We start from the raw sequence: 23,654 nt of genomic DNA, 5'->3' as shown, positions 1-23,654 counted from the left end.
ATCTGTTATTTAGAACAATTTCACCTGGTTTTTGTCTTAACCTGGTAATTTTTCATGGATTTTCTGGAATGGATTATTTTCAGTCTTCTGATCCAAACATCAGCACCGAACACATTACTGAAAACAATTCTTATTAGTACAAATACGTTCATTTCTCATTCCACTTAAAATTCCCATTCATTATTTAAAGCCTCCAAGAAGCTGCATTGACCAGAGTTTCATCAAAATCTCCATATTTTGTTTATCTCAACTTTTTACTTGCCCAAAAAGTGCTAGCATGTTAGTGAAGTGGTTAGCATATCTGCTCTCCAATTAACAGGCTACAGCTTCAAAACCTGCTATGAGCATAAACATTTGCGACTGTCTTTAGGAGGGAGATGAATTTCATCACCCAGTGTGAGATGACTGTGCCACTTATGAAATGCCTTGAAAAGTTTCATTTTCAGTTAGTAAAGCAGGGTTTCTGGATTAGGTAAAAAAATATATATAACAGAAAATAAATTCATTAATTTAAAAAAAGTAACCTTAGCTCACCTATAATAGTAGTGTACTAAGGTTTAGTACACTACTCTTCAATGTGAATTAAAGAGTACACTACTCTGTAATGTGAATCCTATCTTTACATGGATAGGATTCACATTACAAAAATAATCAAGCTCAAAACTGCTACAAACAGGTCATTACAATTTCCAAAAGTACTTTCAAATATGGTAATAATCTAAAACTCACATTGAGTACAAATGGTACAATGTTATATTATTTTCTTGACTTCCACAGAGTCACAAGACTTATCTTGGGAGGTCAATGCTAGCAGATACAAAGTCTATTGTACCACTCTTTAAACTCATCCACCGGTTGCACTTTCACCATCCTCTCAGGCGATGCTCCTACCACTCTCCATGCAAATAACTTATTTCTTACCCTTTTACTCACCACTCCCTTTTGCAACTTCCAGGAATGACCCCTTGTTCTCCCTTCATTCTACCATACGAAAAATCTCTCAGTGTTAACATGATAATAACTATTCAATAACTTAAATGTCTTGATCATATCCCTTTCTCTCTTCTATCCACCAAACTCTACAATCTGGATGCCCTCAATCTATTCTCATAATCAGCATTGTACAGTCCTGATATCATTTTTGTTATCCATCTCTGCATCTTCTCCAAGATTACTGCATCCCCCTTCATATCCCAGTGACCAGATCTGAACACAGAAATCAGATGTGGTGTGATGAAAGCTTTATACAATGGGACAGCCTCCCTTTTAACTCTTGTGGTCAATGTCCTCCTCATTATTATTATGATTATTAACATCTGATCTTTTTGACTCCATGGAGATTCATAATCTCTCATTCAAAAAAATCACTGTACCATACCTTAAACCCATTCACAGTTTCCAAACTCACCACACTTTCAGGTAATGCATTCAACTCACTACTCACTCTCCATGCAAAGAACCTTCTTCTCACTCCTCTGATTGCACTCTCCTTATACAGCTTCCAGGAATGGCCTCTTGTTCTACCCTTGTCTCCCTATACTCTATGAAAAATCTTCTCCACATTAATTTGATAACAACTCCTCACCAACTTAATGTCTCAATCATATACCCTCTCCTTCTATTCACAAAGTTCTGCAAGTTGCCTTCCCTCAATCTCTCTCCCCTCATGTCTGACATTCCATAGATTTGACACTGACTTAGCAAACCTTCTCATCCTATATTGCAGAATTCTCTGAGATGTCTTCACAACTTTTAGAAATTTGATATTCAATCACTCCATAGTCCTTTGCATCCTCCACATCTTCCAGTATAATTCTACCAAGTGAGTATGAAGCATCCCATCTGTGGATCTCAAAATCTTACATTTAGTTGAATTAAACTAACATCTCTATTCATTTGCCCAATTTTCCAGCTTATTCAAATCCTCTTGAAAGACAATGTGCTTTCTATACTTGCCAAACCATAGGCTCCAACTCTTGTTTGATCCTGCATTTATCTTTTGTACACTCCAATGGTCCTTTTGCATCAGTCATGAAAGAAGAAGTCAATCTCCTGACATCTTACTTTTCCCAATTCTTAAACTGAGGATCTGGGTAAATGTCTTTCTGCCATTCCAAACATGGAACATTCAATGCCACTTTTGATTTCCAGAATGTGTTGTTAAAGAGTGTGAAAACAGAAAATTAGTTTAAGGTGCTGAAGGATGTGTCAAAAGAGTGATAGACTGTGACAATACATCCTGTGACTCCTATGAAGTCTCCCAATGATGATGCTAATAATAAAAATAACATACAACAAACAGAACCAATACAAAATGGAAGAATTTTTTTCTGTATTTTCTTTTTCTTATTTATTCATTAAAAGATTTTTTTTTACTTTATGTGTTTTTCCCAAATGTATGGTTGCTATATCTAATTTAAGAATTAATATAGGAACATCTTCCTCAACCCCCCCCCCCCCACTAACAAAAACACTGACTTAAAAATATTAATGAATAATATAGTTTCTGGCACCATTCTCTTTGATGGAATAAAATTCTCTTTTCGGTGAAGACCAGAAGTTGTAAACTTAATGCACAGTAGTATTTACAAATAATGTAACAGTTAGAAATCTTGTTTTACAGAATCAAACATGGAATTTTTTCAAACTTTTTTCTGCATCCAATATTTGCTAATGTAGTAACAATAGTTTGCTAGTAATAACAATAAATAATACTTACATAAATAAGGTTTTCATTATACCGAATTAAAAGGTTCCTTAAGATACCAGCTTCGTGAAGGTCACCAAGAGAAATCATGTCTTCCACTCCCTGTACAGAAGTAGGATGCATGGCTTTGATTCGCCGCTCTGGCGTGAGCCACAATTCCTGAAAGCATTTATATACATTTTATTTGGGATTTATGAAATACAAGATTATACTTCAAATATTATACATAAAACAAGTTATGTGGAATTTCTTAATAGACATATGTGACAATGCTTCAAATCCCATCTCGAATCTTTATTAGGGCTTTTCAAAAGAAGGTGAGTTAGCTTATCTCATACAGGGGTGAAAGGATTTTTTTTCCTTACAGAAAGAGGGGTTTTTCATCTGCAAAATGCACAAATCAAAAGAACAATAAACCATTTCTAGACATAGCCGATAATGTAGATGGGATTAATCACCCTATTATAAGAAGCAAGCAGGTTTCTGAAATGCCAAGTTACATGGCCATAACAGGCTATTGAGTCTAAGATGAAAAGGAAAATGGGATGGAATATTTATCTTGTCAGCTTCAATAACATATGCTAAGACAATAAGCAAAATGTTAACTTATAGAGGTAATTAGTAACTAATATTATTTGTGTTTTCTAATTAGTAACTATTATTACAATTAGTGTCCGTGCAGTTAGCCTAGTGGCTTTGCACTTCACAACCATATGCCTGGGGAAGGAGTGTCCCGAGTTCAATTCCCATCACTGACGTGAGGAGTTTAAGGATCTTCCTCAGTCATAGCCAAGTTAGCCGGTCTTGGGCGTGGACAGCAGGGTTTTCCCCCCTAGTTTATCTGGGGGTTTTCATCCTGCAAGAAGGCAAACTGGCCCCGTGACTCACACGGATCTACAGCCATAAATACTTAACCCCTCATGAGGAGGGGGGGCTCAACTCGCCCCAATAGGGATGGGGAAGAAAAGGGAGGAAACTCCATATGAATAAATAAAATAAATTACAATTAGTAAAGTATTATTTGCATTTTCTAATTGTTAACTAATATTATTTGTGTCTTCTTGATAGGTTTCATGACAAACACAGTAATAAAAAAATGAGCTGTTAATAATTAATAATGCTAGGAGTATCAGCACTCTTAACACATTCACTGCCACGTTAGTCGGGCATAGTTTGTTACCGTATGCCAAGCAATTTCACTTCTTCAAGGTCAGTACGGGTAATCTCGTTGCTGGCGGTAAGCATCATACAAGTATATTCGTAGTTGGCTTGTGATGCTCATATATCAACTATGAGTATACTCGTAGCAACAAACTGCTGTTGCATTCACTAAGTTCATTTCCCTGAAATCACTGGTAAACATGAAATATGGTGGAACAAGGCCTATGTACCAAGAGAAATAGAGATGGGGGAGATAGGAATGATAAGTACAATTTCTCTGTTGATGATAAAGAAGAACTCTGTGCACTCTAGCTGAAAATGCAGAAAAGGAAATAGTGTCAGCAATTTTGAGGACAGGAGAAAGACAGGTTCCAACAAATCAATTTAACAGGCTATTAAGGAGTGATCATTATGAGTGATATCCATTATAAAAATATATATTTAAATGTATAGGAGCAAGCTAAATGAATTTATGTTTCTAAGGAACAACAACCTTAGACAGCATCTACAAGAGGACATGAGACTTAAATCACATATTTGGTAATTTTATCCTCTGATGAAACAATTTAGGATTTGACTGTTTTGTCAGAGAATAAAATTCTTCAGGTATTTGGAAGAAAAAAATATTATTAATAACATACCTCCATTGAAGATTTAATCCCTTGCGCATTTTCACCAATATAGTAAAAAGCCTTATATTTCTGCACTGCAGAGTGCAAAACCCTGTACTTATTAACATTATAACAGTAACCCTGCTCATCTATCTGCAATAAAAGTCTGTTTAAATATTTTCTGAAGGGACTGCATTATGAGAGATACTGAGATAGGAGTGATGGTAGCTTGTCCACGTTTGCTATGAGTTGCCTGGTGTTGTACTACCTTACCTCAGTCCTGAAGATATTTTGAGGTGCAAACATTGTTTGCTCACACTTGGATAAAGGATTAAACTAAATTTATTATAGTCTAACCAAGTGCAAAATAAACTTTCAACATCAAAAAAAAAAATTATTTTTATTTCACCTGTTTACTAGGAATAGTTTATTATTATTACTTACACCTCCAAGGAGTCCAAGAACTCATCAAGAGAGGGCCTGATTTATCTGACTAAGATCTTTATCCTATCAAGACAGTAGCAAGAATCGAATTCTATCCCCCACCCCCATGCACACACACTTTTCTCTTCTTACTCAGTGCAACAGAATGATGCACCTGTGAAACATTTCTTAGCTTTTTTTTAAATAAATATAAAAATATTTATTCATAATTAAAAGAGATTGGATAATTTCTATTGACAAATTCTTCATAACTTACAGAATAAATAGTTAAGAAAAAAAAAAGAAAAGTAAAAAAGAATGCCAAGAAAAGACTGCACATACCTTTCCATCATCATCATTAACCTGAATCCTTCGTCCCTCAGCAGAAATGACTCTGGCACCGATTGCGACATCAAACTCCTTTTTTGTTTGTGGTTCAATCCAGATATAGTCACCCTTCAAATATATTAAAATATTTAAAATAATATTACAAATTAATGATATACAAATTATATATAAAAAATGTAATTCCTTGAGGGCTGGGGATGGTTAAAGGATTCAAACTGAATGAAGGGGATATATGTAAAATATCTCATGTTGGCAAGGCAATGGGAGTGGATGAGAGATTTTGCCATATATTGAAAGGGAATGGTACTAAGGATTTGACAGAGTCGGTAGGTAACCTGGCTGTTCAATGAAAATCTTGCAAATAGAAGCATTCTTAAGAAGTGGAAAGGGATAAGACAGTGCAGCATGGTGATAAAACGAAGACATCAAACTACATACAACAGTTTATATTTTTTACTGTGGTTATGATTTTGGAGAAATTAATAAGCAAAAGAAAGGTAATTATTATGGGAGATTTTAATTATGGAAAAGACTGGAATGAAGAGATAGCTTTTGGGAATAAGGAAAATAAATTTCTTGAGAGATAACTATATCAGGCAGCACGACGTGAAGGAGATCACGCGAGGATCAAGAGTTCTAGATCTGATCATTTCATCAGAGGATGTAATTGTGAGAGGGGTTTCACACTTTCCTCCAGTTGGTGAAAGTGATCATGAAGTGATTGCCAGTTTGTGACTAGCCAGACTTTTATGAGGAAAGGATATGCAAACTTTTGTGAGGAAAGGATTGTGGAAGTATAAGGCTGGTAATTATGACAAGCTTAGGAGACAGCATGGAGCTATAACATGGAACGAGGAGTTGAGTGGTAAGGAAATAAATGCTACATGGGAATTGACAAAGAAATACATAACAAATCCACAACCTCTCCATAGACCTGATACCATCTTGGTCACTCGTTTCTGGATCCACTCCATCTCTTACTCATCCCCCAAAAAAACATGTGACAGATCTGTGTGCAGTAGTCAAGATGGGGTCTTACCAAGGCTCTATATGAAGGGGTAGTATAATAACCTATTTGTCTCTCTTTAGGGTATTCTTCAATAACCAAGTAATTGGATGAGCTGCTTTAGCCACTTTTGCAGTATGCCCTCTAAACTTTAACTCCTTATCCACTAACACCCCCAAATTCCTGGCTTCATAAATTTCCTGAAGTACATTTCCATATGGCATAAAGCCGGTAATCTTTTCACTCCAAAATGCATAATCTTACATTTTGCCATATTAAACAGACATCCATTTTTCTTTGCCCAGACTACCAGTCTATCCTGCAAAATTTTAACATCATCTGTATTAACTATTGCTCTACCCAATTTTGCATCATCGGCAAACAACTGAATAGTTCCTCTAAGATCCTTTCTTATATCATTAATGAACAAACTAAATAGCATCAGCCTAAGAACAGAGCCCTGTGACATGCTACTAGTCATAGGCATTCTACTGGACTCTACTCCTGAATACATTACTCTCTGATATCTATCTCTCCATCAATCATCCTCTTATCCACTTCAACTTTATATCTGTCCCCATGTGCTGTACTTTATTGATTAGAATTCCATGTGGTTTCCTGTCAAAAGCTTTTGCAAAGTCCAGCAGTATCACTGTACATCTATTATCTTTATCCAACTCCTGTCACTGTATTATAAAACATGAGCAAGTTACTGAGGCACAACCTATCCTTCATAAAATTATGCTGTCCCCATATAGTATCCAATTTCTGTCTATCCATTCTTGTATTTTGCTTTGACCAACATTTCCAGTACATTGACTACGACTGCTTTTGCAAAGTCTAGCAGTATCACTGTACATCTGTTACCTTTATCCAACTCAGCTGTCACTGTATTATAAAACATGAGCAAGTTACTGAGGCACAACCTATCCTTCACAAAATTATGTTGCCCCCATATAGCATCCAATTTCTTTCTGTCCATTCCTGTATTTTGCTTTGACCAACATTTCCAGTACCTTGACTATGATTGCCGAGGTCGGTAATTTGCTGCATCAGTCTTGCAACCTCCTTTATGCAATGGAACTATTTTCCTCCCTTTCTTCCCCATTGGAACTAACCCAGAGCCAAGACTTAGATTTAACAACATGGTCAAAGGTACTGCCAATTACCTAGCACCTTCTCATAAAACTCGAGCTGGTATACCACCTAATCCCACAACTGTAATCACATCAAGGATCTGTAATCACATCAAGGCTATGCATCTTCAGTTCATTTGCCCCAGTTTACATAAGCCTTTGCCTCTCTTGTTGCTTTAATATCTCCACCTGGATGATATACTCTTGCAAAGTGTTCACTTAGTAATTCTACTATTTTGCCTGATTCGGTTACCTTCCTACCATCGGCATTAATTAAAATCATTATGCCATGAATGTTCTTTTTTACTTGCAACATACCATAAAAACTCTTTGGGATTATCTTTGGCCTGCACTGCTAATTTCCTTTTATATTCTGCTTTTGCCTTTCTTGCCACATTGGTTACCTTTCTGGCATGTGTTTTGTACTGCTCATGTGCCTGCTGGTCACCTTTCTCCTTGAATTCCCTCCATAAATTGTACTTTTTTCTTTTTTATCTCTAAATTAATGATGGCATTCATCCATTTAACTCAAACTTGATTTATTCTCCTGACTCTTGGTATGCAGAATGCTATTACTTCTCTCAAGCTCTCCTTTACCACTTCCCATGCACTATCAATATCCAGAACTTGCTGTTTTAAATGATATGGCACCAGGGGTGAATTCTCCATGCTTGCTGTGCAAACTCATTAATTGAGAAAGAAGCAATATTTATTTGTTAATAAATGCATGCATTTATAAGCATTCCATTTAGGCTTTTATTTTTGTAGACAGAAGACGTCTTAAGCTTGCACAGCAATAATTGAGCTTTGCGTTGTGTATCGAAGGCCGATGCTTGCTCTTCTAGTCAAAGATATCTTGGCTTGCTCGGTTGTAGGAGCTTCCAGGTCCTCCCAGCAGCACTGTGATTTCATGCACGCGCATAGCCATTTCACATCGTCTCACTCTGTTGCTTAAAGATATGCCATACACAGTCAACGTAGCTCTAGCCAGTGAGCTTCAGCCAGCCTTTACAAGTGTGCATGTTGCTTGGGAAAATTAAGTTACAACCAACTTTTTATGACGATGTTATTGACCAGTTCATAAAGAAGAACCGTAGGGTAGAATTTGTATTCAAGTAGCTAAATTGAAAAAGATAGAATATCATTTGTAAAATAAATGTTGTATTTGTATGATTAAACGTGCATAAATTTCAAAATATATAGTTTTAAATGGTCAGTAACTCATTATTCTGCTAATCAGACTTCAATCACACCTCTCACTCCCTGAATGAAAACAAGAGCCAGCGCGAATTTCAAGACCAGCATTCGCCCCTGTATGGCACTGATCCAAGCAGTCTCTTAAGCTTGTCATACTTATCATATATATAATGGAGTGTCTGTAGCTCAGTCAGTACAAAGCCCTTTGGATGGAAATTCCTGGGGTTTGATTCCCGTCAGTGATGTGAGGAACTTTATCTGATCTCTTTTGACTAAAGGTGAGTTAGCCGGTCTCATATGGAGGTAGAGGTTTTTTTTCCTGAAAACTCAGGTTTTTTCGTCCTTCAAAAACAAACTGGCCAGTAGAACACATGGAATTTACAGACAAGAATACTTAGAGACATAGACCTTATCCTCGTAATACGGTCAGGAGGTCCAAGGATACTTGGAAGGCTATGGGTGCTTAAGTGCCTGTTAAAGCCACTGATGGATGGATGGATGATAAATATATATATATATATATATATATATATATATAATAGAAAAAAATTTAATAAAACTATTTATTATATGAATGCAGAACTAGTTTCATCTTCTTAGAAGACTTCATCAGGTACATAACATGAAAAGAGGAAAACAAAAAAATATACATTACAAGTGAATAACAGCTATAAATTAGGTTGCAAATGGACTGCTGGCATTTCAAGGCATTCTGCATGCCATAGTGTTGACGAGCATGTTCACATGCGAATGATCTCGCGTATGCCAAAGTTGGATAGCTGAGGTGGAACGGTTTGAGAAGAGTTTCTGTCGATTCAAATTCAATAATTCTTCTCTCAAGCTCATCATAGCAATTGAAAATGTTTTCTTCTTTGTTCGACATCACTGGGTGAGTGAAAGAATCTTTATCATCAGGGTTAGCAGAATTAAGAACATGATTAGATAGAGTACTGGCTCTAGTTCTGCCATATGTGATGTCTCTCACATGCTCCTCCATGCACAGCTCAATGGATTTCTCGGTCTGGCAAAATAGGGCATTGCAGTCACACAAAAGATGGTAAACTCCTGAATATTTAGGTTTAGCTGTACTAAGTAAGAAACGGAATTTAGTTAGAGGAGTGAAAAAAGTGCAGATTTTATATTTTTTGAGAATTTTAGCTAACTTTAGTGAAACAGAGCTGATATATACAGAAGAGATATAAACCCATTCACTTCATTACTTTCTTCCATACAGCAAGCAGAAGAATTAAATAGCAGCTTATTAATAGTCTGTTTATGATAACCATTCTTCTAGAAGGCTGTAAGAAGAAACTTGAGTTCTTTGGTGATTTCTTCTTCTTCACTGAGGAGAGATCAAGCATGTTTACCTAATGTAGAAATGATGCCAAGCTTTAGGGGAGGATAATGATGAGGCTGTGCATGAAGGTGTCTATTGGTATGTGTGAGTCTTCTGTAAATAGAGAACTTTAGTTTTTCTGACAAACGAGTAAGTTGGACATTCAGGAACAGGAGAGGTTAAAGAGGAAGATGGAGATACAAGAGTTAGAAAGAGACAAATGAGGAGATTATGGTTCCATTAACCTCCTCATTTGTCTTGATCTTAGTCTGTTACTCGATATTCTGAAGCCCATTTACCACCTTAATCAATCTTCTCTACCTAGTCTAGACATAAATACTGTTGCAACTTGAACAGCACATAAACCTTTAATCTATCAGTAAATCATTTAAAGCTTTCAGCACATACAAGCCACATGTATAATGCACATATAACAGCACATAATGTTCAAAATGTTCCCCTTTTTGCCTTCATGCATGAAGGCATAACTAACATGTTTCCAACAGAAACGCTGCCACTGCTTGCTCCAAATCCACCAGAAGGTTGGCAATGCTAGGATTCATTTCTTGTAGGCTACTCGCTCAAGCTTTGACCACAATTTGAAGTCCAACGGATTCAGATTGGGACTTCCAGCTGGCCAATCAGATGGTAATATGTTGTTGAGCACATCTTCCTCCAACCACTGTTGTACGGTCCTCGCCTCGTGTGCAGAAGCTGAGTCCTGTTGGAAGGTACATTGCCTACCGTGAAACAAGGTGTTAATTGGGGACCATACGACAGTTTCCAGCATGATGTCTTGATACACTTTGGTGGAGGTTTTGACCCCTTTCTTGCAGAAATGCAACTTGAATACACCCTGATACGTCACCCCTACCAAGCCATCACCGACACGGAGGTGATGATCTTTCTAAATCCTGGGTGCTATGGCATGTGCTGTGTGACCATCCGGGACATACACCTAAACTTCAATGGCTTCAAAGATTTTCATCTCTACAGCTGAAAATCTTCTCATCTGTGAAGAGGATCTCTGTGTCTGCTGTTTCCCATACTGCCAGGGAAGTGCCTTTGATTTTATCACCCTTTGCTGAATAAGTTGTGGTATTAGGAAGTACCCATTAGAATGATGATAGGCTTATCCCAAGGTCATCAGTTAGTACACATGACATTGTTCCTGCAAATCATTCATCTCTCTCTCTCATGACATCACTTTCTGTGTTCTCACAAGATTAAGGGGAAGGCATGCCCTCACAGACCTCACAAGCAGTTGTGTCCTAATGCAGAGTCGTCAACCTGTTTTTTGTCTCTGGATTAGAGATAGTTGATGGAAGTTTTTTCACTTGGCTATGCTACCAATTATATATTTGGTTTCATCCAAGTGTAAGCAAAGAAAGTTTGCGCCTGAAATATTTTCAGGACTGGGGCAACTCGTGATAAAGGTGGTATAAGTTCTGATCACTTGCCTTAGTATCCAATAATGCAAAGCACATATTCTTATATCAACTATCTCTAATCCAGAAAATTTTAATAATAAGATGTTGACACCTTTTGGCAACTGGTATATGGTGATATGACTTTTGCATTACTTCCACCTTAGTATCACCATCTCTGGGTCTAGTTCCCACTGACGAGTCCTCAATAAAGGTTGAAACTGTTCTGGGTAGTGATCCTTTCCATAATGCATAGCATTATACATACCCATAAGGATATGTGCTTTGCATTAAGGGATACTAAGGCAAGTGATCAGAACTTATATCACCTTTACCACGAGTTGCCCAGTCCTGAAAATATTTCAGGTGCAAACTTTATTTGCTTACACTTGGATAACGGATTAAACCAAATATGTAACTGGTAGCATAGCCAAGTGGAAAAACTTTCATCGACTATCTCTAATCCAGAGAATTTTAATAATAAGGTGTTGACACCTTTTGGCAACTGGTGACATGACTTTTGCATTACTTCCACCTTAGTAACTACACCACCTCTGGGCCTGGCTCCCACTGAAGAGACCTCAATAAAGGTTGAAACTGGTTGGAAGCTTGGGTGATGAATGGCAATGCTGTAGCCCATGAAGTTTTAACTGAGGCTTGGCTGTTGTTGTCACCCAGGTCCTGGGGGGAAGAGGGTAATGAATGGCAATGCTGTAGCCCATGAAGTTAACTGAGGCACGGCCATTGCTGTTACCCCCCCCAGAAGAAATATGAGTAGCTATGCTCAGTAATGGGGGTGAGCCTGCCACGGGGTATAGCCAATGCTGAGAGTTCTTCTCAGTGGCAGGGTGAGCCTGTTACTGAGGGGAACAACGCTAAGTTTTTGATTTTGCGGGTCGTTCATTGTTGGGTGATCCGGGGGATCTCATGAGTTTTTGGAGAGGTAACCCTGCACTTAAACAGGGAAACCAGTCTGGGTAGTGATCCTTTCCATAATGCATAGCATTATACATACCCATAAGGATATGTGTTTTGTGTTATGGGATACTAAGGCAAGTGATCAGAACTTATATCATCCTTACCACGAGTTGCCCCAGTCCTGAAAATATTTCAGGTGCAAACATTATTTGCTTACACTTGGATAAAGGATTAAACCAAATATGTAATTGGTAATAATAATAGTAATAATAATACAGAAGAAGAATACACAAATATTTTGAATGAATCTACTTACCCTGGTCACAATCACCATGGTAAACTATATTATCTGCTAGAAGAATCAGCTGGATAAATCTAAATAAAAATGAAATTCATTAATCATTAGAAATGAAAATAAATAATGCTGAAAAAGTCATGTAATAATCTACATTATAAACTTCCATTACAAAATTCATTATGCAAGGTCCACTAATTATTACTGTCTGTCCAATGAGACCTTAAATTCATTTATTCATCTTAAATTCATTCAAGCAATAATCAAAATTTGAGATATGGTAAGCAATGATGGGATGCAAAGTATACACTTGGTGGAGAAACTTTAAAGGAAGTAGAGGATATGAGAGATCTAGGAGTGATGGTAGACAAGGACCTGAAATTTAGGTGCCACATTGCACAAGTGAAGACATCACATTGGATAATGGGAATGATGTAGAGGATCCTGACATGTAGAAATAGAGGTTATGATACCATTGTATAAAGCCTTGATCAGGACACATATGGATTATTGTGCACAGACTTGGTCACTGAGTTTTCAGGGTGATGAATGTATGCTGGAAAGGTTCCAGAGAAGATTTACAAAGGTGGTCAGTGGTCTTTGGAATGTGGAGAGAATGTAAGTTGCAGAGCCTCATGAATAGGAGGAAGAGGGAAGGCAGATATGATTAAGACACATAAGTTAGTCAGGAGTTGTTATCAGGTTGACATGGAAGAGATATTTCATAGGATGGGAGAGGGGGAGGTACAACAAGAGGCCATCACTGGAAACTGTATAAGGAGGGTGTGAGCAGAGGAGTGAGAAGAAGGTTCTTTGCAGGGAGAGTGGTTGGTGAGTGGAATGCATTGCCTGAGTGTGTTGTGAATGTAGACACATTGAATCAGTTTAAAACACAGTTGGATGAGCACTGTGTGCAATAGTGTGTACCTCCCATGATGAGTCTCCGACTCCATAGAGATCAGATGTTAATAATAATAATAAATTGTCCACATGCCACATAAAAATATATTTACTCCTCACTTTCTTGCTCATCATACTTTTATATGAGTTCCAGGTATGAATTCATTCATATTCTTGACTTCCTTCTACGTATAAACTTCTCTGATAATAACTGCTATGTTTTAATAATCATTACTCTATTATTATTATTACAGCAACTCTTTCAAGTTGGAAACTTATCACATTTCCACACTAACTATCATACCTTTCCTTAAAGGCATTCACTCTTAAACTACTTGAAACTACCTCTGACGATCCATTCCAGTAATTCACCACTGTCCAAGCAAAAAGTATAGTTCTTGTATCTTTACTAACCACACTCTTATACAACTTTCAGGAATGACCCAAAGTTCTCTTCCTACTCATTGAAAATTTTCTTTTGTATCAAGCTTAAAGAATCTCTTTAGTAACTTATAAATTAATATCATGTTCCCTCTTTTCTGCCATCAGTTAATTTTACAACCCATACATATCTTCAATCTATACTTATATGGAGCATTCCCTAGACCTATCACTATCTTGGTCACTCATCTCTAGATCCTCTTCACCACCTCCTCTTTCCCAAGAAACTCAAGTGAACAAATCTGTGCATAGTAGTCAATATGCAGATGTATCACATCCTCATATAGAGGAATATCCCCCCACCTCCTATCTGTCAATGTATTCTTCAAACATTGAAGTAATTCTAGTAAAGATATAAAGCCAAAAGGCTAGTTTTCTGGCACCTTAATATAGAAAATAAGGGGATAAACATCCTTTGTTGTTTTATAGCCAGTAAGCGAAACTAAAGATCGATAACTAAGATCTATATAAGTTTCATGCCGAAAAACTTCGAATTGCCTTCGCCGATAGTTTTTCGGCATGAAACTTATATAGATCGTAGTTATCGATCTTTAGTTTCGCTTACTGGCTATAAAACAACAAAGGATGTTTATCCCCTTATTTTCTATATTAAGGTGCCAGAAAACTAGCCTTTTGGCTTTATATCTTTACTAAAATATAATTACACCTTTATGGCATTCGTATAGTGAAGGTATGCAAGTTCTTTTCACTAAGCTTTGATATCTTCCAGGTCTACCTACTCACTGATGAGACCTCAAAAAAGGTTGAAACCGGTCTGGGTAGTGACCTCTCCTTATAATGTAAAACAGTAATACATCTCCTAGGAGCTGTGTTTTACATTATGAGAAAATATCAAGAATAGTGAGGGAGCTTGCTTCACCTTTACTTCGAATTGCCTTCGCCAATAGTTTTTCGGCATGAAACTTATATAGATCGTAGTTATCGATCTTTAGTTTCGCTTACTGGCTATAAAACAACAAAGGATGTTTATCCCCTTATTTTCTATTGAAGTAATTCTTTGAGTTATTTTTGAAACTTCTGCAATAGAAGGGTGGTCTGAAAAGTTCTCGGCCTAACAATGAAAAAACTAATTCATAATTTCAAAATTATTTTTATTTTTCAACATAATCTCCATTAAGACTAAGACATTTATTCCAGCGATGCTCCAGCGCCATTATCCCGTCCCTGTAGTGGTTCTCAGCAAGATCTGCAAAATTCCCCCTTTACAGCTGCAATCACCTCTTGATTCAAAGAAAAACGTTGACCAGCAAGGAAGAGTTTTAGTTTTGCGAAGAGATAGAAGTCAGAGGGAGCCAAATCTGGGAATTGGGTGGATGTTCCAACAATTCATAGTACAGATCCCTTAATTTTCCCACTGCCAAAACACCTTTGTGGGCAGGTGCACTGTCCTGATGAAAGATAATTTTTTTCTTCTGCAAACTGGGTCTTTTCTCACGAATTTTTTCATCTATCATCTAGCCTGGTTAAAAGATCGGAATAATATTCCCCGGCTCTTCTTTTACCCTTTTCAAGATAATTAATAAACAAAATGCCTTTAGCATCCCAAAACACAGATACCATGACCTTTCCTGCTGATGGAAGCTACTTTGTCTTATTTGGTGCTGAACAACTGGCTTCTGTCCACTGTTTTGACTGCTGTTTGGATTCTGGTGGATAATGGTGAATCCAAGTCTCATCCATAGTAATAGATTGATGCACAAAATCAGTTTTATTCTTGTTAAAATGCTCCAAGCACTGGTCAGAGATTTTCATGCGAGTGTGTGTTTTTGATCTGCTGTGAGCAAGCTTGGCACTCATCTTGCGCAAAGGTTTTTCATATGCAATTCTTCATGCAAAAATATATCCTACACATTCTTTTGAAATGCCTATATCTCAGCAATTTCATGCACTTTGACTCGCTGGTCATCCAATACCATATTGTGCACTTGGTCGATGATTTCTGGTGTTGTTACACTTTTTGGACATCCTTCACATGGATCTTCTTCAAGGCTGATACGGCCATGTTTAAACTTGGCAGCCCATTTCATAATTGTCGAAATGAAGGAGAAGAGTGCCCATAAACTTTTATGAACTTCAAATAAATTTCATGACTTAAGTTTTAACGGTATTAACAACACCAAACAATTTAACCAAAAGATGTTTTATTAACTGCTTATATTTCACTGAATTTCAAATCAGCATCATCAGACACACTTGTACAAACGATAGTGAGTAAGTAAAACAATAAAATTGCAGTGTACAAAAGATCTAAAGCCCTATTCATGGCACCCTCTGATGTTGAAAAAAAAAAAAAAAATCATTACAGCTACGTGGGAGTTGCTCTTAGGATGACAGTCTCCAAATTTTTTGCAAATTAATGCAACCATACTTATTCAGGTTAGGAAAATTCTTTAAAGCCATTGCTGGCTCAAAAAATAATCTTTCAGATCTGTAACAACTCCCAAATAGCACATTCGTTTTCTTCCATCTAATCCTGTGTGAAGTGTGTCCAAAGTGTGGTCTGCCAGTCCTGACTTGCCATAGTAATAGTAGTAAATGTATTTTTTATGTTCTTCCAGGCAGATGTTCTTCCAAGAGTGTCCAAAGTGTGGCAGACCACACTTTGGACACTCCTTCACACAGGATTAGATGGAAGAAAATGAATGCACTATTTAGGAGTTGTTACACATCTGAAAGATTATTTTTTGAGTCAGCAATGGCTTTGAAGAAATCTCCTAACCTGAACAAGCATGGCTGCATTAATCTTCAGTCTTAAGTAAGACTGAAGAAAGAGGAGGCATGACAAAAACATAAGTTATTAAAGGAGTTCTATAGGACTGACAAGGAAGACTTTTTTTTCCCAATACATGGTGGGAAGGGGAGAACAAGGGGGCACTCTTGTAAAATGTGCAAGAGTGTTGTTATCAAGGGTGTTAAGGACTATATTTTTTTTGTTTGGACAGTGGCAAATGGGTGAAATTTGCCAGAAGTTGTGAGTACTTTATCAGTGAATGAGTTCAAGGAAAGGTATGATGGATACTGTGTGAGTAATGGTTACCATGAGTTTCCAGTGATATCTTTGACTCCCTGGAAATACACATGATCAAATAATAAGATTACAAGGATTATTAATATTATAATCCTTATTAACATCTTCCATAGATTCACAATATTAGTATAATATGAGGTGAATCACTCTTTTGTTTTAAATCACCATAAAAAATCTAAAAATCTAAAATTAAACTAGTATCCACACATTCAAACATTCACAAATATTCAAATATCTAAATGGCTGATTCTATAAATTTTTATATGACAATCAAAATCAGCTCCATTAATGAAATAAACACATTATTACTGAAGAGAACTATGTGGAGTAGGCATATGCTGTAGACTTATAGGAGGATCTGAATAGACTATGTGAGTGCAGTTACTAATTCAGTGTTGCAAAGTGCAAGATTTTAAAATTTGGAAAGCAAAAAAACTGGTAGGGTATCTTAAAGGAGTACAAGAAACAAGGGATCTAGAAATTATGACAGGCAAGCTAAATTTAGGTGATATAATGCCAAAACTGTGAGGACAGCATAATGGATTATGGCAATGATGTAGAGAACACTCACATGTAGAAGCAAGAAGGTTATGGTTCCCTTGTGTAAGACCTTGATTGGATTACTATACACAAATTTATTCACCAGGGGATGAGGATATATTGGAGAGTCTAGCCTCTGGAATGTTGGATATGAAGAAAGATTGGCCATACAGTTTGCAAAGCCTTGTGGATAGGAGGATGGAGATATGATTGAGACATAAGTTAGTAAGGGGTTGTGACCAGATTAATGTGGAAGAAATTTTTCATAGAACAGGAGAAACAGTAGAAGACCAAAAAGCTTTCCATGGACACTGTATAAGCATGAAAGGGAGAAGTTTTTTTTTTTTTCTGTATCCTCATGGAGTCAGAAGACTCATTGCAGGAGATCTATTATTCATACACTAGCCTTCATTTACGCAATATCATACCTTTCCTCAAACTCATTCACTGAAAAAGTACTCACAACCACCTCTCGCAGTCCATTCCATCCATTCACCACCCTCCAAGCAAAAAAAATCTAGTCTTCATCCTTGCTAACCACACTCTTACACAATTTCCATGAGTGACTCCTCATTCTCTTCCTTCCTGGTATGCACTAAAAAAAAAAGTCTTTAATATAAATCTTATAAAACCCCTTTAATAACTTATAGACTTCTATCATGTCTCCTCTTTTTCGGCTAGCATTTAGATCCCCGCTTCTGGATCCTCTCCACCACATCTTCTAATATTGGATGTCAATTTAATGCAGAAAGGTGTTCAAGTTATGCATTTTGGAATTACAAGCTATGTACCAAATTGAAGGAACTGTGCTCCAAGAAATTGATGAAGCCAGGGATTTGGGAGTAGTAGTAGACAGAAAGTTGAAGTTTAAAGGATATACTGCTAAGGTAGCTTCCAGGATTACTTGGTTATTGAAGAATATACTAACAAGCAGAGATAAGAGAGTTATCATTCCTCTTTATAAAGCTTTGATACAACATCTGGAATACAGTGCTCACGTGTGGTCACCTGGGTTTCTTGAGGGATCATATTCTCGCTGTTCCTGATAGTTTCCCTGATTCTCTGCATTAGAGCTCAATCCAATTAATAATTTTTCCAGGTATATGATGCCAAATCCATTCAAATGCAGGCAATCCCTCTTATATGAATGTTTGCTACTATCCAACTCACTACACACACATCCAAAAACTTCAAAATTAACACAACCAGAAGTTTAGTGTGTTGGATTGGAGATTGGCTGTCTGATAAGTATCAGTAGGTTATATATAATGGGGAAGTGATCCCCCCCCGGAAGAGGAAAGTCACTAGGGGGGATCTATTTTGAGGCCATTATTGTTTAATTTGTGTGTAAATGATATTGGAAGGGGGCTTAAATGGTGATATGATATACAGTTGATACAGTTGTTTGCAAATGACGCAAAGTTGGGGAAAGTCATGAGAAGTAGAGCAGATGTTGTTGTAGCCTTGTAAGAGGACTTGAATAGACTGTCTGAATGGGTTAGTGTATGGAATGTCCGTTTAATGTAGCAAAGTGTAAGGTTTTAAAATTTGGAAAGCGAAGATAGGATGCAAGGTATAGGATTGGTGAGGATATATATTATAGGAGGTAGAGAAGATGAAAGATCTGGGGGTAACGGTGGATAGACTTGAAAATTCGTGGACATTTTGCTAAAATTGTGAGGACAACATAACAGATTATGGGAATGATGCAGAGAACACTGACATGTAGAAGTAAGGATATTATGATTCCATAGAAAAGGAGAGGGTTCAGAGCAGTGGTGTAGCTACAGCTTTTTTTGAAGTAAAACTTTAATTTCAACATTCTAAAATGTTATATTTCTTGCTTTTCTGTTAGTAAAATCATCGATGACACTGACGAAATCTATTTCATAGTAATGTAGGTAATTCTTAATCAATTTTATTTAGGAAATATCCTCTCACAACTAGCAACACTTACAGCAATCATGAGGAAAATTCGCAGCAGTATTACAATATTTGGAACTGAGTTCTCGAGACTATATTTTAGAATTAACTGTAAAAGTTCAAAAAGGTTCAAAGTGCCCCCCCCCTCTGGCTACACCACTGGTTCAGCGATGATTCACTAAGTCAGTTTCGGGTCTCTGGAATGTTGAGTATGAGGAAAGACTGAGAGAGAATGCAAATTGCACAGTGGATAGAAGGAAGAGGGGGGAGGCATGATCGACACATATAAGTTAGTAAGGGGTAATTACCAGATTAATGTGATGAGATTTTTTTACAGAATGTCTGGAGACAAGGGGGAGAACAAAAGGCCATTCCTAGAAGCTGTATAAGGAAGGTGTGAGCAGGGAGTGGTGAGGAATAGATTCTTTGAATGGAGAGTGGCGGGAGATTGGAATACATTGCCTGAGAGTGTGGTGAGTGCAGAGACAATGAATCCATTTAAGTCAAGGTATGATGAGCTGCGCATGTGAGACCTCCTGCAGTGAGTCTCTTGACTCCATGGACTCTGATGATGATAATAATAAATCATTCTTCAATAGATGTAACATGAGTAATTATAATTATTAATGGTTATATTTATCAGTAAAAATTGACGTGAGGAATTTGAGGATCTTCCTCAGGCATAGCCAAGTTAGCCGGTCTTGGGTGCGGTCAGTAGGGTTTTTTCCGCCAGTTTATCTGGCGTTTTTCATCCCGCAAGCAAGCAAACCGGCCCGTGAACATATGCCTCTACAGTCAAAAATACATCCCCCCCCCCAGCGGCAGACCAGGCGACGGGTCGGTTGGGAGTAGTACTAACAAGATGTCGCATCTAAGTAACACGCGGACCCTGCATAGGAAGCGGGAATAACGCGAAGAAGAAGAAGAAGAAGAATTTATCAGTAAAAATGTAAATCTCTCATTTAAGGTATGTAAAAATGTATTATTATTATTATTGAATGATAAACAATTCCGCTGAGTTCAAGCTAACATAGTCATGCGGCCCGCTGACCCCCCCTCCACATACAGTATATAAGTGACATTAAAAATAATGTGCTGGTTTTTGAATTTCTAAAGTTTAACGTCCTTCAAAGGGGTATGAAATTTTGCTCATATCTTAAGTAATCAAAAATCATAAAAGAAATCACAAGTAACAGAAAATGATGCTGGCAAAGGTTGGTCGATTGGTAGAGCCTCTGCTACTAATGGCTCAATTAAGTAAGTTCGAGTGTGGTTAGTAGTTGGAAGGGATTCAATCGTTCGATGCTGTTGGCACACTCTCACTCGATGAGTCTTTGGACTCCCTGGAGGTATCAGATAATAATAATTATCGTAAACCGATGTGAAAAATACAACAGGGAAAAAACTTGATTACCAAGTAATCATTTAATATTGATTACTTGGTAATCAAGTAATCAATATTAAATTGTTGTCACCACATTTAATATTGATTACTTGGTAATCAATATTAAATGTGGGTTGTTCCCAAATAACATTCTTAAATGTAACGCCCTTGTACTTGATTAAAATTTAGAGAGTAACTTAACAACGTTCTTCATTCTGCTTCTTTTGTTTGATTTCCTCAGGAAAACTCGAAAAAGACAAAATTTTGCTTCAGCGAACGCGTTAATATAATTATTTCTGATTTTGAACCTATATTTAGTTTTTGTTACATTAAACAGCAACAAGGAAAAGCTCAGTAAGACGTAGTTATAACAAACGACAATTGTAAAATTAAATGGACAACTTAATTATTTAAAATAAAGAGCCAATAGGCTTCATTTTGGCGATGTAAACATTATTTAAATTAAGGGGATATTAAATCCCACATTGTTTTTAAAACCGAATAAGAAACTCAAAGATCGGAATCAAAGAGTTTCATGCCAAATATAGTAACCATAAAAGTATCAGCGACTACTAGCGTAAGCTAAAGCACGTAGTTCAAGTACGTAGTACAAAGTAGGGCAACTCGCAGCAAAGGTGGAGAAAGTACTGATCGCTATTCTTAGTATTTCGCATAATGTAAAATCCATCTCCTAGGAGATGTATGATGTTATACATTATGTTATGGTGGGAGGTCACTACCCAGACCAGTTTCGATCTTTATTGAGATCTCATCAGTGAGTAGCTAGATCAGTTTTAAAAACAATGTGGGATTTAATATCCCCTTAATTTAAATAATGGACAACTTAATTTTATATTATACACGAAATATTAACGCGTTTTCTTTTCGAGAGGTTTTTAATCACGATGAACAATGGATATTTTACGATATTTTATTTCTTAGGAAATAAGAGGTCCATAAGGCGACAATTCCTGTTCTGCTTTTCAAATTGAAGTTAACAATTTATTAACTTCAATTTATATAATAAACTTTATATTTTTTAATATAATAAACTTTAATAAATGTATTAGACATTAGAATTTAGTATTAATAAAATGTAATAATAATATCATCTATTGATGATATTATTATTACTCCTCCAGGAAGTCAAAGACTCATCGAGAGAAGCTACATGCCCAAAACCCTACTGTCAAACCTTTTAATTCATTCACACTAGATGCCCTCACCGCATCAGAGGCAAGCTGTTTCACTGACTGCATTGTGAGAGAAAAATCTAGTTCTCATCCATTCTTGGATGAGAACTACATACATACATACACAAACTCAACTTCAATGGATACCCCTTGTCCTCTCTCTACCTTCCATATAATGAACATTTTCATCAGTTAGACCCTTAGGCAAGGATACAAATTGAGGTCAGCAATAACATATAATATTCAAGTTATAAATCAAGAAAACAAACTGTTAAATAAATTGTTGTATCCTCTATCTTAACAAAAACACCTTTTCATATTCAAATACAACTGTTTCAATTTTTGACATAATATATATTTTATCAAGCTATGGTTTGTGTATTACTGAAAATTGACAAAATATCAGACTGGATTTAATTATTATTGCACATGTCTTGGTTTTCTTTAGATGTGTGAACAATGACTAGATAAAATAAAATTAAAAATTAAAAATAAAATAAAGACATACATTTTTATCATTATTATTTCTTGACACCTCCAAGGAGTCTTAAAGACTCATCGAGGGAGGGTACCTACTCTACGACTCTCCAACTCCACCACTTAATCCACCAACAGCAAAACTGCCACTACCATCATAATTCATAAATTATATATTTATACCATAAAATTTATTTTTACTGCCTTCATTTCAGTAAAATCATTATGTTGCTGTAATCAAGATTTATACAATTTGTCTATTATCTATTAAAATTAAAAGGCAAATATAAATTATAATTAAAGAATTTGAGTGAGAGAAGTGCCCATGTATTCTTATTGCACAGAGCAACCCAGCAATATTTAATTTTTTTTTGTTTGTGATATGCAGGGATCCTCTAAAGATATGGCGACGCTTGCCATTGTCTAAGGGCGGTACTGTCAACCTTCAGAGGTTTATAGATATCACATCACCCTCTTCCTGCTTACCAGTGTCTCCAGTCCACATACACTACTGATCAAAAATATCCAGACACTCATTTGTAGGATCAGGCAATACATATAAAAGGAAGTACAGTCTTGCAATCATCAGACACAAGCATTAACAGTAAAATGGACCATACTGAAGAGCTCAGTGACTCCACAAGGCACTATATTATAGGATGCCACTTTTGCAACAACTCAGTTCAGGAAATTTCTGCTCTGCTGCAGCTTGCCCAATAAACTGCAAGTGATGTTATTGTGAAATGGAAACGCCTAGGAGCAAAAACAGCAAAATCACGACTTTGTAGACTACATAAAATCACAGCCAAGTACTGAAGCACATGGTGCGAAAATATAGCCTATCCTCGATTGAAACAGTTGCTATTGGCATGCAACATGATAGCCAACACCACAAGGGTTCGTGAAGAGTTGAAGAACATGGGTTTTTATGGCCAAGCAGCAGCAGCACACAAGCCTAACATTGGCAAGGTAAAGTCAAGCGTTGGGTGGAGTGGTGCAAAATTCGCTGCCATTGGACTCTGAACAACGGAAAGACGTTCTCTAAAAGTGATCTGAAAGATGGTCGGTTTGTCAATTGGCAGTTCAACCGAATGATTTGGGGGGGGGGTGACGGATGCGAGGAGAAAGCTAACCTGAATGTGGTGCAAGGAAAGGGAAATCATGATCGGGGTGATTTTTCAT

The 23,654-nt window shown here is 36.8% G+C and overlaps 1 protein-coding gene across 2 annotated transcripts in view; it reads right to left on the bottom strand.

Annotated features, from left to right (window-relative positions):
- The window catches only part of ck (unconventional myosin-VIIa ck), a 526,896-nt gene that overhangs the window by 421,700 nt on the left and 81,542 nt on the right, over nucleotides 1–23,654 (bottom strand). For both annotated transcript variants that reach the window (XM_090413984.1, XM_090413985.1), the window contains exons 2-4: nucleotides 12,587–12,645; nucleotides 5,245–5,358; nucleotides 2,720–2,866 (exon numbers count right to left, since the gene is read on the bottom strand). In XM_090413984.1, coding sequence (XP_090270110.1) covers nucleotides 2,720–2,866; nucleotides 5,245–5,358; nucleotides 12,587–12,604 — 279 coding nt within the window. In that variant the 5' untranslated portion in view covers nucleotides 12,605–12,645. The remainder of the gene's footprint in view (nucleotides 1–2,719; nucleotides 2,867–5,244; nucleotides 5,359–12,586; nucleotides 12,646–23,654) is intronic.

Source organism: Typopeltis vanoorti, chromosome 24, assembly GCF_054136105.1.
Source record: "Typopeltis vanoorti isolate ZY-2024b chromosome 24, IOZ_Tvanoo_1.0, whole genome shotgun sequence".
NCBI lineage: Eukaryota > Metazoa > Arthropoda > Arachnida > Uropygi > Thelyphonidae > Typopeltis > Typopeltis vanoorti.
The sequence above is the reverse complement of the archived record's forward strand: the minus strand, read 5'-3'. Positions and strand labels throughout refer to the sequence as shown.